Source organism: Aotus nancymaae, unplaced genomic scaffold (assembly GCF_030222135.1).
Source record: "Aotus nancymaae isolate 86718 unplaced genomic scaffold, 86718_ANA_hifiasm-v0.15.2.pri h1tg000011l, whole genome shotgun sequence".
Classification (NCBI taxonomy): domain Eukaryota; kingdom Metazoa; phylum Chordata; class Mammalia; order Primates; family Aotidae; genus Aotus; species Aotus nancymaae.
Window position 1 is genome coordinate 31,717,961 of NW_026988422.1, and position 18,528 is coordinate 31,736,488.

The 18,528-nt window shown below is 37.1% G+C and overlaps 2 gene segments (V, D, J or C); both read right to left on the minus strand.

The window, feature by feature from the left end:
• Positions 1-921: 921 nt before the first annotated feature.
• On the minus strand, positions 922-1,536 carry LOC135274200 (T cell receptor alpha variable 21-like). The segment is given in 2 exon segments: positions 922-1,295; positions 1,448-1,536. Coding segments are annotated over 2 exon segments (435 nt in total).
• Positions 1,537-15,803: 14,267 nt separating this feature from the next.
• LOC135274201 (T cell receptor alpha variable 9-1-like) lies at positions 15,804-16,348 on the minus strand. The segment is given in 2 exon segments: positions 15,804-16,141; positions 16,278-16,348. Coding segments are annotated over 2 exon segments (384 nt in total).
• Between the last annotated feature and the right edge of the window lie 2,180 nt (positions 16,349-18,528).

Below are 18,528 nucleotides of genomic sequence, written 5' to 3' on the forward strand. Positions count from 1 at the left end.
TGCACACAAGAAAATTTGAAAAATAGTAATACTTGTTATTTCTAGGCGAAGAAGTTATGAGAATGTTCTATTGTGGTAGTTATTCATATCTTCTAATTTATCTAGGTTGAACATACACAATTCAATTAAAATTTTAATTTAACTTAAATTTAAAACATACAACTCTTTCCTTCACACTCTAGATTCTGCTTTGCATCCTTGGTGGAAGAAGCAATGGACAAGGGATCAAAAAGCTTAGATTCTCCTCCTAGCTTTCATTTTACTGTAAGTCATCCTTGAGTAAAAGACACCATACCTGTGGATCCTAATGCTTTCATTTATAAAATGAAGGGTATGAGCTGGATCAGTATTTCGTGAAGTGTGATTGATACAAGAGGTCCTGTTAGGCAGTATACAGACAACCTTTCCAATTGTTACATATATGGTGCTATTTTAATTTGTATTCAGAAAAATATAACCAGAACTTTAAATATATGATTTATATCATATACATGATTTCACAGATGGCATCTGGTAAAATGAAGACAATTTTTACATAGTTATTTTTAAAGTCTATTTAACATAAACATCAACTTAATATTAAATTAAGTAAATAATGGTATATATGGTACATAGATACCAAAAACATCATGAATATATGATCAAACGGGTAAAATGTTGTTGATGAGTGTACAGCCTGTAGAAAACTTGCTTCGTGGACTCAGAGCCTGCACCACAAAGGGGTCTGCCCTCTTAAAGAGTAAAGCAATGGAAAGAATCTGTGGGCAAACAATCTGCATTCAGGAATGAAATTTCAATAATAACAAAAGGAAATTTAATTTAATATAAATTCAGATTCGTTACATAAGAAAGATGCATTATCCTTCACTTCTGTTTGGAGACAGAGGTTATAAAGTAAATTCCTTCTGCACATTTAAAAAAAAAAACACCTTCACTCCCACCTGCAAGGCTAGGCCTGCGTCAAGGGTCCCAGCTGCAGGTCGTGGTACCGGCTGCAGGTGCTGGGGAGACTGTGCCGCAAAGCACAGAAGTAGGTGGCTGAATCTCCAGGATGAGAGACCGGGATATTCCAAACACTGTAAAACTTCTCTTTTCCAAGCAGTTCTTTAAAATGTTTGTCTCCCTGCTCCTTGTGGCTTGACTGAATTAAAGCCAAAGACACAAGTCCTTTCCCAGGATCCTGCCGGAACCAGTGGAAGTTGAAGAGTGTTCTCTCCTGATAAGCACAATTAAGAATGGCGTGTGTTCCCTCCTGGATAGTCAGGATTAAAGCACTCTGCTCTGGTATATGTAGGCTGTTCACCTCTGTTTAAACAGAAGCACAGATAGAGGAACATTCATTCATTTGGAAGATATACTCTCTTTTCACAGCCCCCACAGGTGAGCATTGAGGTCCTAACCACCCTTCTATAACTTCCAGACTTTTAAAGAAGATACTACAATCTACTCTTTTTTAATGATATTTCTAGAGCCCCAAAACTCACGGCACAGCTGCCAGGAGAAAATCAAAAATGAAACTCCCAAGGCCTTCTCCATTTTTATCCCTCAGACTCAGTGAGGTCTCTGGTTAGGGTCTTAGAGTCCTCAAACACTACCAAGTCAAATCTCTTGTTTCTCTGAGTGAATATTCATAGTTCTTTGTTGCAGGAAGCTGAGAGTCTCCCCATCCAGCCAGGAACAAGATTTACTCCTCCACACACAGGTTACACAGCTCTTCCTGATCTCTGAAGAGGTAACCTGGAAAAGGACCCTGGAAGGACCAGGTACCGATTGTCAGTCAGCTGCAGCTAGCGTTCGTCCCCTAGAGGTTTCTCTTTCTTCTTCTATAATACTTCCTGAGCATCTACCATGTATGTACAAGTTATAAATTGAATAACTGAAAAGGATTTCTCCCCCAAGGAAAACCTAGAAAGGTTATTTCTCTCCTTTCCAATGCAGAGTTCTGTTAAATGAGCTCCCGGGTATAGATCTAGTTATTGGCACTGTAGGTCAGGAAAATGGTGTTATATCTGAGTTCTGCTCCATAAAGCTCATGTGGATTCATCATAGAATTTACACTAAGTTATACCACAGCAAGAAGGCTTTATTTTCTGTGCAGAAAACCTATGAGATAAAAAAGACACAAACAAGAAAGCCGATTCTGTCAATTCAAATAATTGGATGGAATAAGGCCAATGTGAAATATAGGATGACTCTTGGCCATAACCATAGTAAAATAACATAACAGAAGGAGAGTGGAAAAGTAAACCTTAATCTATACTTAAATTTTCTTACTGTCTTATTTTAAATTACCTTTGCTATATCATTTATGTCCAAGAATAACTACCATCAGCTGAAAAATTATTTTCTACCAGTGCAATTCAATCATTTAATTAAATTCATTTAACTTAATTCAATTCTTATGACCATGTGGTATATGTATAATTATCATTGATGATATGTAGTGCTCTGAGGTTATGTAATTTTGTCCAGGGTAATGTAATTTAGTAAGTGATAGATACATGTTTCAATACCTATGCCTTTTAATCACCATGTGAAACCTTTGTGAACTAAACTAAAGCAAGCAAGGAAAATGCCTTTATTGGAATATAAACTTCGCAAGATATTCCTGTAAAAGAAAGTGAACACTACACACAAATACAAACTCAAGCCTTGTGAGGGATGGTTTTTTGTGTCTGCATTTATCTATTTTGTTTATTATCCTACTCCTTCTACCTACAAAAACACCTGTCACTTACTATTATTGTTTTGTTTTGTTTGAAATGGACTCTCATTCTGTCACCCAGGCTAGAATGGAGTTGTGCAGTCTCAGCTCACTGCAACCTCCACCTCCTGGTTTCAAGCTATTCTCCTGCCTCAGCCTCCCTAGTAGCTGGGATTTTAGGCACACGCTACCATGCCTGGCTAATTTTTGTATTTTTAGTAGAGACAGGGTATCCTCATATTGGCCAGGCTGGTCTCGAATGCCTGACCTCTAGTGATTTACCCACTTTGGCCTCCCAAAGTACTGGAATTACAAGTATGAGCCACCACACCTGGCCCTATTATTTGTTTAATGAACAAATTCAGTGTGTGTCTGTCCTTCAAGACCTAACTAAATTTGCTATTCCCCATGATAATTTCTCTTATCTTTTCTGTGCCACAGTGATCTCCTCCTGAGAATACCTTTAAAATTTATTTGTTCACATACTTGGAATTTTACCTATTGATTCCATTTTCATGCATTTTATCTTTTTCCTCAATTAATTTATAATTACTTACACCAGTCTGCTGTAGCAGCAATCTGAACTTTAATTTCTTCACTCTAAAGACTTAAAGGAGGTACAGGACAGGAAAAAATATCTGATTACTGAATATATCTAGGTTTACTTTTTGCTCTAGAATTCAAGGTATTTTGAAGTCTTGACACCTGAGCAATCTCCAGACTAGTTACAAAGAACAGTCCAGGTCCTGGCTTCATTTATTCACAAATTATCAATTCACTAAGCTTGGAAATGAACTTACTTGTAGAGTTTATAAAGATAACAAATTAGTCTTGTTCAACAATATCCTGGAATGCGTGATCATCTCTAAATATCAATTCCTGTGAGTTGATAATGACAGATCAGATGCATTCCTTTAAATTTTAAGACATTTGTTATTTTTAATAACCTTTATTTTGATAGAAGAAAAATCCAAGAACTACAGAAAATTAAAAGTACAGAAGACAAGGAAAGATAAAAAATAAAAACGTTATATCCCCATCACCAAAAGATTGTCATTTTTAATATCTTAGTATATATCCTTCTGTTTCTTACAGTTGATATCTGCCTTTTAAATAAATACTTTTCTCATCTAATTCTCAAATTATAAATACATTTCTCTAATTGTCCCAAAAAGAACTTCACAGCTAAGCTGTACAAACCAGAATTCGCAATGGCAGGTAGGCATTCTGTCCCTAAATCTCTTTTCTGGAACACTGATAGTTGAAAAGCCTGGCACAGTTGTTCTGCTGCCTGAGAGTGACTGTGCCTGCCAGAGTCCCCTGGCCTTCCAGTGTCCTCTAAAGGAGCATTGGTGGAAGGTGATAAAGAGTTGGTGCAGCACCTGAACAGATGCCTTGATCTGGAGCATGGCTAAATGGCAGAGCAGACTTCTTCTCACAGGATGCTTTCTGAGAACTTGAATAGCTATGAAATGACAACTGAATGTCTTTCAGCAGAAGGAAACTTCTCAGGATATTGCCATCAGCCACATCAACTTGCTCTTTCATTTAGTCAACATTCTGCTGGTAGGTCTGCAGACCACAAACCAAGCTAGTCTCTCCCTTCAAACCAACACTGTCAGTAACAGTAACACAGCAGGAGTAACACAGCATGACTGACTGTTTTGCCCTTGAGAACAGCCAGATGTAGCAGTTAGCTATGTGTGTTGAGTGAGAATGTCTTTACTCTCACTTGAGGATATGTACCCTACTTGAACCTATGTAGAACTCTAGGCTCAAACTCAACTCAAATCATGTCTGAGAGATAAATATTTGCTCATTTGTGAAATTATATTCTGCATCAAAAATAATGTACTACTCCAACTCCTATAACCTCCAGGTGCAGGTTTGGGTACTGGCTTCAAGTGCCTGGGGACCACAGTGCGCTCACCACACAGATGTAGGAGGCTGAATCGCTGAGCTGAGAGGCTGTGATGTGCAGAGAGCTTTGCTTGGTGTTTGCATCCAGAGTTGCTGTGTACCTTCCATTTGACTTTGTGTTCTCACTGAAAGTCATGATTATCAGGGTAGCAGGACCTTTCCCAGTATCTTGCTTATACCACCTTAAGTTGTTGAAGGAGGTCACTGTGTAATTGCATTGAAGAGTGCAATTCTTTCCCTCCAGGATGACCAGGGACTGAGGACTCTGCTCCACTTGGTTTTTGCCACTCCCTCCTATTCAGAAAGCAAAGTGAGATTCAAGACATCCATTATCCAGTATTAATACCATCTAATTTGCATCCCTTCCTTACTCCCCACAGTAAATCCCAAGTGAAATAGAAAATGATCCTGTTTTCTCCCTTCCTCCTATCCCAATGGACTATACCTTTACCCCAAATCCTAAGAAAATATTCCCTTGACTTACTATGTTAACCTTGGTAAAACTGTCCACCAACTTACTATAAAAACAAAGCCACAAAATCACCAAGCAGGTCCTCAGATACTTCATTTTTATTCTGCAGAGATCTGCTCCCAGAAGTTGGTTTGTGTATTCAAACTCTCCTCTTTTTTTAACACTAAACAAAGGGTTCCTCAGAGAGTACACCTAGCCAATTAGACACCAGGCTTCACTATCTTAAACATACTACACATTCAGAACTGCAGGAGGGCGAATGCAAATACTGCCATCTTGGGGTCAGAGCTACAATTGCTCAGAACCTTTGATTCAGCTTTTTTCCTCCTCACCGTTTGCAACATGATATAGATGATAAGCCCCTTCATGTCTATGTCAGCACAATAGATTAGTAATTAGGACATATGTTTGAAACCCTACATTCTGGCTCTATGTGATATTACATAGGAGAGTTAAGCCTTAGCTTTCTCATCTGAAACTAAGTATGGTAACACCTAACAATTTTTGAAAGATTGAAAAGAGATGATTCATGTAAAGGCTTGTTGTAATGGCTAACATGAACTTAACCTTCAACTAAAATATAAGGGATTTTTTTCTATTCTATTCTCTGCTATATTGTCAGTTTCTAGAATATGGCCTGTCAATAAATAGGCATACAATGAATTTTTATTGAGTGAATGAATAAATGGTAGTTTTGTTCTGGTAATGACAGAGGCATTTTTATTATTCATTTTAATTCAACAATTATTTTTTAAATGCCTGACTTTTCAAGTATGATGATAAGTGCCAAGAATAAGTAAAGTACTGCGCTCATGGGATTTCGTTCTAATGAGAGGAAAGACAGAGTATTTGAGCATAGATGCAATTGATTGGTAAGTGTTGAAGCTTTTGAAAATTCTCTTCTGATTGTTTCTATTTTCTCAGAGAAATCAGAAGCTTATGAACAGTTGAGAGTATAGATATATGAGGATTTATTTTAAGTTTGAGATTTAAAGCACAGAGAAGTTGAAAAATGGAAACAGATATACCAGAAACAATAAAAAGAAAGTTGGTATATTACACTTGTATAAGGCAAAGTAGGCTTTTGGAAGAGAATTGCCAGAGGTAAAGACAGTGTGATGGTTAATTGTATGCATCCACTGGGATAGGCCCCAGTACCCAGGTATTTGGTCCAACACCAGTCTAGATATCACTGGGAAGATATTTTCAGATGAGATTAATATTTGAATCAGTAGACTTTGAGTAAAGCAGGTTCTCTGCATAATGTGGATGGACCTCATTCAATCAGTTGAAGGTCTTAAGGGAAAAATACTTAGGTTCTCTCCAAAGAAGAAGAAATTATGCCTCCAGACTTGTCTTCAAGCTAAAACTGAAAATCAATGATTCCAAGGTTGTCCAGCCTGACAACTTGCCCTGCAGAAGTTGGACTTCCTAGCCCCTAAAATTATGTGAAACAATTCCTTAAAATAAATCTCTCTAGATAGATATATATCTAATATAGATAGATACATATCTATATTAATATAGATAGATATATACAGAGAGTTAGATATAGACACCACATTCTTAAATCTGTGTGAACCTAAATAATACAGATCCATTATTTGTTTTATATACTTTTGTGAACAGCTGCTCTATTTTATAATGAGATTACTTTTTCTTTTACTCCAAGATCTGGGAAACATGTGCAGAACTTGGAAGTTTGTTACATAGGTATACCTGTGCCATGGTGATTTGCTGCACCTATCAACCCATCATCTACGTTTTAGGCCCCAAATGCATTAGGTATTTGTCCTAATGCTCTCCCTCCCCTTGTCCCCCAACCCCCAACAGGCTCCAGTGTGTAACGTTTCACTTCCTGTGTACATGTGTTCTCATTGTTCAACTCCCACTTATGAATGAGAACATGTGGTGTTCAGTTTTCTTTTCTTTTCTTTCTTATTTATTTTATTTTACTTTTTTTTTGAAATGAAGTTTTGCTCTTGTTGCCCAGTCTGGAATGCAATGGCATGATCTCAGCTCACTACAACCTCTGCCTCCCCATTTCAAGAGATTCTCCTGTCTCAGCTTCCCAAGTAGCTGGGATTACAGGCCCCTGCCACAAAGCCTGGCTAATTTTTTTGTATTTTTAGTGGAGACAAGGTTTCACCATGTTGGCCAGGCTGGTCTCAAACTCCTGACCTCAGGTTATCCACCTGCCTTGGCCTCCCAAAGTGCTGAGATTACAGGAGTGGGCCACTGCAACCAGCTGGTGTTTGGTTTTCTGTTCCTGTTAGTTTGCTGAGAATGATGGCTTCCAACTTCATCCATGTCCCTGCAAAGAACATGAACTCATCCTTTTTTATGGCTGAATAGTATTCCATCATGTATATGTTCCACATTTTCTTTATCCAGTCTATCATTGATGGGCATTTGGGTTGGTTCCAAGTCTTTTCTATTGTAAATAGTGCTCCAATAAACATATGTGTGCATGTGTCTTTATAGTAGAATGATTGCTAATCCTTTGGGTATATACCCTATAATAGGATTGCTGGGTCCAGTGGTATTTCTGGTTCTAGATCCCTGAGGAATCGCCACACTGTCTTCCACAACGGTGGAACTAATTTACACTCCCACCTACAGTGTAAAAGCATTCCTATTTCTCCACATCCTCGCCAGCATCTGTTGTTTCCTGACTTTTTAATAATCGCCATTCTAACTGGTGTGAGATAGTATCTTATAATGAGATTACTTTTAAGTATTGATGGCAATGGCATTGTTGCCCAAAGTAAGGGTTGATTCCCCCAGAGCTGCTTACTTCAGGAAAGAATCACAGAATCAGTCCATCAAAGTCAAGGAAGAGAAAGAAATAAGGACAGGGGACAAAGAGAGGAGGAAGAGGGTTAAGGAGAAGCAGAGGTAGGAAGAAGAAATCTCAGCAAAAAAAACTGTTCATACTCATTCTGCTTAAATTAGAAGTACTGTATTTGAAATATAATCAATTTCAACAATGTTTTCAGAGAGCTATGATAGTTTCTGCAGTGGCTATAACCAAATATCATCAAGAAGCATATGTGGTAACAGAAAAAATTCAAAAATCTTCTTCCAGAACAATGACAGCATCCCAAATTTGAAGTAGCTGCAAATTTCAAGGCATTTCACCTAGCCGAACTTGTCAGAACCCTAAAACCAAGTGTTGACTATTTCATTTCTCCTCTTCAAGAAGAACAAAGAAGATACCAAGTTGTCATTTTCCAAAGCTGGTTGTCTACTTCTCACTCAGTGAACAATTTATGAGCACGATTGTCTACTGCTTCGTCTGACTCCTCTCAACTCAAAACAACTGACAGATTTGGGATTACAGGCATTTAGTTTACATTGCCTTAGATGACACCTCACTACACACTCCTGTAGTTTATCTCTTTCTCTAGTAACATCCCTTCTATTCACATCATATCCTCATGCTTATTTCTAGCATGAGCTCAGTGATGACTGCCTACATATTGCTCTCATTTCAGTAAGCTATTGGTATTATGCACCATTAACAATAAACAATACATTATGGATTTTTTAAAAATGCTTAAGTTGAAAACCTTAGTAGTGAAAAATAAGAAACATGGAAAAAATGGACAAATATAACATTTTAAATCAATGAAGAAAAATTAGTCATTCAAAAAAGGATGTTGAGCATGAATGGCAGCCTCAAAATAAACCAAGAAAATTAAGAAAAATAAACAGCCTTGGACAGCAACCTCATTTTTTACACACACGCTCTTATTAAAATTTAAATAGAAAAAATGTGAAAAACTAAAGAAAATATATAAAATCTTACCATTTGAAGTAGCATGGATTTTTAAGCAGGGCTTATAACTCACAATCCATGAAAAAAGGTTTTCATAAATTTGACTACACAGTGTTTTTTTAATTCTGCATGATAAACAAGATTATAAATAAAGTCAAAAGGGTATTTCCCTTCCACCAGGTCAGTTCACCTCTGATAAAAATCCCAACAGGTTAGGCTTTGATTAACTGGTTTCTCCTGAGAGCAGAACTTTGTTAAGAATATATATTCTATATATATTCTATATATCTTTTTTTAAAAGATATATATACATCAATGGTTATATGACAAGTTTTCTTAATATAGAGAATGTTCTTTTAAATTTATATTAAGAAGATGATAGCAGATGATTTCTAGTTTCTGGTTCTGCATGTAAGGAGCTTTAAAGTTGCCACTCACTCCTAATGAGTAAAAAGCTGAACAGACTGAAAATTCAACAATTCCTCTTGGATCTATAATAAAGGTGAGGACACCAGGCACATCACTGCCCCCCGATCGCACAAACAGGTGAATACTGGGAGATATGGCTAGTGGAGCAAAGACTCAGAAGTAGAAGCATTTATTGGAACCACTGCTGAGGTAGGAAAACCTGAACTGTATTTGAAAAGCTGTTGTGGGCTCAGAAAGGACAAATCTGAGAGTCAAAAACTCCAGGAAGGCTGAGTCATGGGGTGGGGAGGCTGGGCCACACTTTTACAAATTTTATCTTTATCAACTTGACCGGGTTTCCACAGTAAATATCACAGAAAAATCCCCTTGTGCTTCCAGCAGGGATAGGGGAAAAGGAATAATTCTGAAATACACTACAGCACTCTGTCCTTAACAAAGTTCTTCCCTCGGGAGAAACCAGTTAACCAAAGAAGACCTGTTGGGATTTTATCCGAGGCTAACTGACCTGGTGGAAGGGAAATACCCAATTTCAGCCCACTCTACAATTCTTTCCCAGCTAAAGGGTGTGTGAGGAGTGAGGGAGACTAAGAAACACCTGAGAAGTTTACAGCCCAGAGGCACAGGCTCACTAAAAGACTGAGAACTAATTGTAGGCCTATAGAACACTGCGTCTCCCCATACACCTTACCACCACAGCACTAACAGCCTATTTACAGCAGCTCCCTTTACACAGTACATCGTGTCTGGCTACCAAGAAAAAATTACAGGGCATATTAAAAGGCAAAAACAATCTGAAGAGACAGAGCAAGCACCAGAGAAACACATCAGGGGTGTTGGAATTATCAGACCAGGAATTTAAAATAAATATGCTAAGAGTTTTAATAATAAAGTAGACAGTATGCCAGAACAGATGGGCAGTGTAACAGAGATGGAAATCCTAAGAAAGAACAAAAAATTTCTAGAGATCAAAACACTGTTTATTAGTAGGCTGGTCACAGCCAAGGAAATAATTTCTGAGATTAAGGACAGATCAGTAGAAAAATCTAAAACTGAAAAGAAAAGAAAACAAACACAAAAGAAAGAAATGGAAAAAAACACTGTGGGACAACTGCAAAAAGTGTAACAAACACATAAGGATAATATCAGATAGAGAAGAAAGAGAAAAATTAACCAAAAAGAATTTTTTTTAAACAATGACTGAGAATTTCCCCCAAAATAATGTCAGCCACTGAACCACAGATCCGGGAAACTCAGAGAACACACAGCAGGATATATACCAAAGCAAAACAAAACACCTAAATATTTCCTTTTCAAATTGTAGAAAGTCTTAGATAGGCTAGGCACAGTGGTTCATGCCTGTAACTCCGGCACTTTGGGAGGCCAGGGTGAGTGGATCACTTGAGCTCAGGATTTGGAGACCAGCCTGGGCAACATGGCAATAAGTCATCTCTACAAAAAAAATACAAAAATTAATTGGGTGTGGTGATGCATGCCTGTGGTCCCAGCTACTCTGGAGGCTGAGGCAGGAGGATCACTTGAGCCCAGGAAGTTGAGGCTGTAGTGAGTCAAGATCACATCACTGTACTCCAGCCTGGGCACAGAGTGAGACCCTGCCCTTCCCCAAAAAAGAGAAAGAAGAGATGAAAGAAAATCATAGATTTAAAAAAAGAATCCTAAAAGAAACCAGAGAAGGAATTATTTAAAAAATGGAAGACAAAAATAAGGACAAGGGCTACAAATAGCAAGGCTGGTTCAGATTTGAAACTCATTTAATGTAATTCATCACATCAACAGGCTAAAGAAGAAAAATCACATGATCTTATCAATGATGCAGAGAAAGCATTTAGGAAAATTCAACACCTAATCATAAAAAAAAAAAAAAAACAGTAAAACAGGAATAGAGAAGAACTTTTTCAATACAATAAATAGTATCTACAAAAACGTACATCTAACATCATACCTGATCATGATGGGAAAACTCAAGTTTTCCCATCATGATCAGGAACAAGGCAAGGATGTCACTTCTCCCCTCCTTGTCAGCATCATACCAGAAGTCCTAGCTACTGCAATAAGACAAGACAAGAAAGAAAAGAAAAGAAAAGAAAAAAGAAAAGCTATATAGATTGGGCAGGAAAGAATAAAACTTTGTTCCCACATGGCATGACCATCTACATAAAAAAATCCAAAAAAATTGACAAAAGGAAAACTCCTGGAACTAATAAGCAATAGTAGCAAGGTTTCAGGATGCAAGGTTAACATACAAAATATGATATATTGTATAAATGCAATTTTTTATTATTATATACATCTTATACATATTCATTTTCCTATATGCCAGCAATGAACAAGTGGAATTTGAGCTAAAAACATAATACAATTACTTTGGCACCCAAAAGGTAAAATATATAGGCATAAATCTAGCAAAATATGTACAATATCTGCATGAAAAAAATTATAAAACTCTGATGAAAGAAATCAAAGGACAACTACAGAAAAAACGAATTTCGTGTTCCTGAATAAGAAGACCTCAATATTATCAAAATGTTTATCCTCCCCAGCTTGATCTACAGGTTCAGTGCAATAACAATCAAAAGCACAGCAAGGTTTTTGGAGGGACATTGATGAACTCTTTTTACAGCTTATACGGAAAGGCCAGAATAACCAACACAATTCTGAAAGACATGAACAAATCAAAGGATTGACATAAGCTACATTAATCAAGAAAGTGTGGCATTTATGAAAAAAGGAACAAATAGATCAATGGAACAGAACAGAGAGCCTATAAAAATACCTGCATACACAAAGTCAACTTATTTATTATAAAGGAGCAAAGGAAATACAATGGAGCAAAGATAGTCTTTTTAACAAATGATGCAGGAACAACTGGATATCCACAGGCAAAAAAATACATACATACGAAAATGAATCTAGACACAGACATTACACTCCAAAAATTAATGCAAAATGGATTATAAACCTAAAATGCAAAACTATAAAACTCCAAAAGATAATATAGGAGAAAACCTAGATGATTTTGGGCATGGGAATGAGTCATTAAATGCAACACCAAATTCATGGTACATGAAAGAAATCAATAATAAACTGAGCTTAAAATAATCAATAACAAATTTAAAATTTCTACTCTGTAAAAAAAACAATGTCAAGAAAATGAGAAGCAAAACCGGAGTGGGAGAAAATGTTTGCAAAAAAAAAAAAAAAGGATTGTTATCCAAAATATACAAAGAAGCCTTAAAATTCAATAATAAGAAACAAACGACTTGATTAAAAAATGGGCCAAAGTCCTTAACAGACACTTCACCAAAGAAGATACACAAATGGCAAATGAACATATGAAAAGATGCTTTATATCATATGCCATTGGGGAAATGTAAATTAAAACAATGAGATGCCCTGAAACATCTATTCCAATAGCCAAGTTCCAGACCTCTGTCAACACCAAATGCAGGTGAGCATACGGAGCAACAGGAAATCTCATTTATTCCTGATGAGAATGCAAAATGGTACAGCCACTTTAAGAGAGAGTTTGGCAACTTCTTACAAAACTAAACATACTCTTGCCATACAGTCCAGCAGTTGTGCTCTTTGGTAATTACCCAAAGTAGTTAAGACTTATGTCTACACCAATACCTGTAAAGAGATATTTATACCAGCTATATTTATAATTGCCAAAACTTGGAAGCAACCAAGATACCCTTGAGGAAGTAAATGGATGAATAAAATGTGGTATATTCAGACAACATAATATTATTCACTACTAAAAAGAAATGAGCTATGAAGATATGAAAAACACTTAGAAACCTTAAATTCATATTAGTAAGTAAAGAAGTTGATATGATTGGGTTGTGTTCCCACCCAAATCTCATCTTGAATTCCCACATGTTGTGAGAGGGGCCAAGTGGAAGGTAATTGAATTATGGGACAGGTCTTTCCCATGCTATTCTCATGATAGTAAGTCTCACGAGATCTGATGGTTATTATAAGGGGGAGTTTTTCTGCACAAGCTCTCTTTGCCTGCTGTCATTCATGTAAGACATAACTTGCTCTTCCTTGCCTTCTGCCATGATTGTAAGGCTTTCCCAGCTTCCTGGAACTGTAAGTCCAAAGAAACCTCTTTCTTTTGTAAAGTGCCCAGTCTTGGGTATGTCTTTATTAGCAGTGTGAAAACAGACTAATACAGTAAATTGGTACCAGGAGTGGAGTGATGCTAAAAAGATAAACAAAAATGTTTTTTGAGGAAACTAAAACTATCCTCCATAGTAATTGTACTGATTTACATTCTGATCAATAGTGTACGAGGTTTCCCTTTTCCTCACAACATTTGTTATTGCTGTGAGGAAAAGGGAACCCTCATATAGCCAGCATTTGTTATTGCCTGTCTTTTGGATATAAGCCATTTTCACTGGGATGAGATGCTATCTCATTTTAGTTTTGATTTGCATTTCTCTGATGGTCAGTGATATCAAGAACCTTTTCATGTGCCTGTTTACCATTTGTACATCTTCTTTTGAGAAATGTTTATGCAAAGCTTTTGCCTATTTTTTAATCAGATTATTCCATTTCTTCCTATAGCGTTGTTTGAGCTCCTCATATACTCTGCTTATTAATCCCTTGTCAGATGGGTAGTTTGCAAATATGTTTCACCACTCTGTGTACTGTCTTTTCACTTTGTTGATTGTGTCTTTTGCTGTGTGGAAGTGTTTTAACTTGATGTAATCCCATTTGTCCCTTTTTACTTTGGTTGCCTGTGCTTGGCTATTGCTTAAGAAATTTTTGCCCAGACCAGTGTCCTGGAGATTTTCCCCAGTGTTTTCTTGTAGTAGTTTCAGAGTTTGTGATCTTAAATTTAAGTCTTCAATCAATTTTGATTTTATTTTTGTATATGGTGAGAGATAGGGATCTAGTTTCATCCCTCTGTACATGGATATCCAGTTTTCTCAGCACCATTTATAGAAGAGACTGTCTTTTCCTCAGTGTATGTTCTTGGCACCTTTATCAAAAATGAGTTCATTGTTAGATGTGTGAATTTGTTTCTAGGTTCTCTCTTCTGTTCCATTGGTCTATGTATCTAATTTTATGCCAGTCCCATGCTGTTTTGGTTACTATAGCTCTGTAGTATAATTTAAAGTCAGATAATGTAATTATTCCAGTTTTGTTCTTTTTGTTTAGAATAGCTTTGGCTATTCTGGGTCTTTTGTGGTTCCATATATATTTTAGAAATTTTTTTCTATTCCTGTGAAGAATGTCATTGGTATTTTGATAGAGATTGTACTGAATCTGTAGATTGCTTTGGGTAGTATGGATATTTTATCAATATTGTTTCTTACAATCCATGAACATGGAGTTGTTTTTCTCTTCTTTACTTTTTTTTTTTTTTTTTTTTTTTGGTGTCGTCTTCAATTTCTTTCATCAGCATTTTATACTTTTCATTATAGAGATCTTCCACTTCTTTGGTTAAACTAACCCCTAGGTATTTAATTTTATTCATGGCTATTATAAATGGAATTACTTTTTTATTTCTTTTTCAGATTGTTTATTGTTGACATATGGAAATGTTACTGGTTTCTGTATGTTGATTTTGTATCCTGCAACTTTACTGAAGTTATAGTCCTAAGGTTTTTTTTTCGTGGAGTCTTTAGGATTTTCCAAATATAAAATCATATCATCTGCAAATAAGGAAAACACTTGACTTCTTCATATTATAATTCTTTTTTTATTTTTTTATTTTTTTGAGATGGAGTCTTACTCTGTCACCCAGGCTGGAGTGCAGTGGCATGATCTTGGCTCACTGCAGCCTCCGCCTCTTGGCTTCAAGCAATTCTCCTGCCTCAGCCTTCCAAGTAGCAGGGATTACAGATGCCCACCACCACACCCAACTAATTTTTGTATTTTTGGTAGAGACAGGATTTCACCATGTTGGCCAGAATGGTCTCTATCTCTTGACCTCATGGTTCACTGTCCTCGGCCTCCCAAAGTGCTGAGATTACAGGCATGTGCCACCACACCTGCCCTACAATTCTTGTTTCCTTTAAGAACCTATTATTTCTTGGGCAGAATCATTCCTAAGAAATCATCCCATCTTGCCCCAGCTCATCAGGTATACATTAAGCATTTGCAACCTCATCTGTGTCTGTAAACATACTATTTCCTTGGATGACCTGAGACAAGGCCAGGAGGCTAGATTTTATACAGGAATGTACAGCTAGACCATTTCATTTACCTCGAGGTTTTATACTTTTAAAATCACAAATGTCAAGCAAGGTTGAGGAACTATGGTGACATTCTGTTTTCACTCTTATTGCTAAAGCATCTGGTGTAAGGCATGTTCTTCTATCGTGTTTTAGAGTTTATTTGGATGGCTTTCACACTCAGAGTGCCTGGGGTGAGTGGTGAACAACAATAACAGTAGAGTAGTTCCTGGTCCCTAACCAGAGTGGATCACAGCAGCTGACACTCAGCAGCCAGACCCCTTGTGCTGCTTAGAGTTTGTGCTCAGCTCCCCCTGCAGTCCCTGTCACTGTGTCACTCAGAGCACAGAAGTACACAGCTGAGTCTGATTCTCGAACTGAGCCTTTCTCCAAGTGGAAAGAAGTGGTTTCTGTACGGTATATGGCTTCAAAATCTTTGTTGCTTCTTCCCTTGTCATTGCCCTTCATGGCTTTCAGGAGGAGCTCTGGACCTTTTCCAGGATATTGGACATACCAGAAAAGGGAAGGGTACCCTGTGGATTCATAGGAGCAGTTCACAGTCAGGGAATCCCCTTCATTGAGGAGCACTTCACCTTCTGTCTGGACCACTGAATCTCCATTGATTCCCCCTGGAAAAAAAAAATAAGTTATACCAAGTTACCGTAGACGTGATCTGAGCTCTACCCCTCAGAGAAAACTGTGGTTAAAGATTAAATCAACACAATGGAACAAAAGATTCTAAGTTGTAAGCACCATTTTACTTACCAAACATTAAGAACAGTGCAAGCGCTGGTCCTGGAGAAGAGTTCATTTTTAGACCCTCTGGTGTCCTTGGGTGGTTGACTTCTTAGTGTGAGGAAAGGTTAAGCTCACACTGAAGGGATGAGTGTGAGCAGGAAATGTCAATGTGTTAGGAAGATGCACCCCCCTGTGGGCAAGATACTAAAATCAGAGGATTGTTGATCTGTTCTCCCAAAAGTCAATCCTGTATTTTCACTTTTGGCTTTTTTTTTTTTTTGTCTAAGACAGCTATTAGCTGTCTAATGGTCCCTTGTATATCTAAATAATAGTTGGTCTTTTTTATAACCCTATTTTTTTTACAGCACACTGTCTGACCTGAAAGCTCTTTTTATGCCATGACATTTCTGAGAATAATTCATTTTGCTTTTTCTTATTTATCTATCTTTGCCCACCCCATGATCCACTAAAATATCATATAAGCAAGTTTTTAGGATAAAACTAAAGGAATGTCAGTAACACATGTTTAATCATTAGTAGATTATTTGAGATGGCAAAGACTTAAACTTTTTTCACTGCTGTATTCCCATACCTAGTACAATATCAAACACTCAGCAGGTGATTAGAAAACACTTCTTAAACACACAAATGCGTAAATAAATGAATGGTCTTTGGTTGAGGAATTCCTACTACTTGAAATATCATATTGCTTCACATTTAAGATATCAATAACAGAAATGCAATTAATAAATGTTTTTCAAAGGAAAAGGGAAATTTTATCACATATATTGATTAAAAAGTAAAGAATATATAACTCTTAGTAATGAAAAAATATAGTAATTAAAGTCGTTGAATCCCTATAAAATTATCTGGCATCACTTTCTTCTCCTATAAGAGAAGAAAGGATTCCCAGATAATGTGACTGGCCTATGTGCATCAGGCAAAATGTTGTGATATTAAACTTTTAATGGAAATTTAGCCTTCATTATATACCCTCTACATAAGTTCATCCACCAATGCTATTGACCTATAGTTATTTTTACCACAGGATAAGATACTTAAATAGTTTGGATTTGCCTCAAAAGACCAGAGAATAAGCTCAATCTCAGCTTCTAGGATTGGTACAGACACGTCTGCTGATGTACAACATCATAGCAAGAATGTCACTTCTCTGCATGTAAGACTTAATTGGTGATCATCTTAAAAATATGGATTTGGAGGTCTCTCCACTTACGAAATCAAAATGTTCAGAATCAAGGTCCTGGAAGTTAAAAATCTCCTCAGGTGTTTGTGATGCAGCCAGTGTTATTCAAATTTACGAAATAATCTTTGGGAACACTGACCTAAGCAGACAGACAAGGTATCAGTGAAGCGCTTCTGGGATCCACATGAGAAAAATCTCCAATCCTCACAGATTCTCCTTTCGTGGTAGTACTGAAGTCACAGTAGCTAAAACAAATGCTGTTTACTCTCACTATTCTTGTTCATTCAACTCATAATAAAAATCTCTCTATGTTCTCAGGGCAAACTTGGTGAGAAGGATGCTGTTTTTCTGTCAGCCCCACTAACATTTATCTTTGACTATGGAAGCCTTCCATTGTGCTTCCTGAAACATTCAGTCTCCATGAATTCAGAGACACCAGCTACATGGTCCTGCAGCAAGGTATAAATATTAACAAACTCTAAATTTGGGAAGAAAATTCTGATCTGGACATTATTTGGGTCTATACAAAGGCTCTCCTCCTTTTCCCTCTTACCCTGTGTCAAATCTCTGGGATCAAGCTGTGTCTTCCTCCTTTTCCTGGTTCTTTTGGCCCATTCATCTAACTGACTCTACCTGAAGTATAAGAAGAAATATGGAGTGAGCAGTTTCACTGTCCCTAACTTTCTTCACTTTTTCCAAGGAATCCTTGTCCTTCGTATTGTAACAACCCTCCTTTCTTTTGAGGAAATCTATTTTCCGCACCATGTGTATTAGTTCATTCTTGCATTGCTATAAAGAGATACCTGAAACTGGGTAATTTGTAAAGAAAAGAAATTTAATTGGCTCACTGTGCTGCAGGCTGTATAGGAAGCATAGAGACTTCTGCTTCTGGGAGCCTCAGGAAGCTTCCAATCATGGTGAAAGTCAAAGCTGAAGCACGGCATCTTACATGGCAGAAACAGGAGCAATAAAGAGAGGGCGGGAAAGTGTCACATACTTTTAAACTACCAGATCTCACAAGAACTCACTATTTCAAGAACAGTAGCAAGAGAACGATGCTAAACCATTCATGAA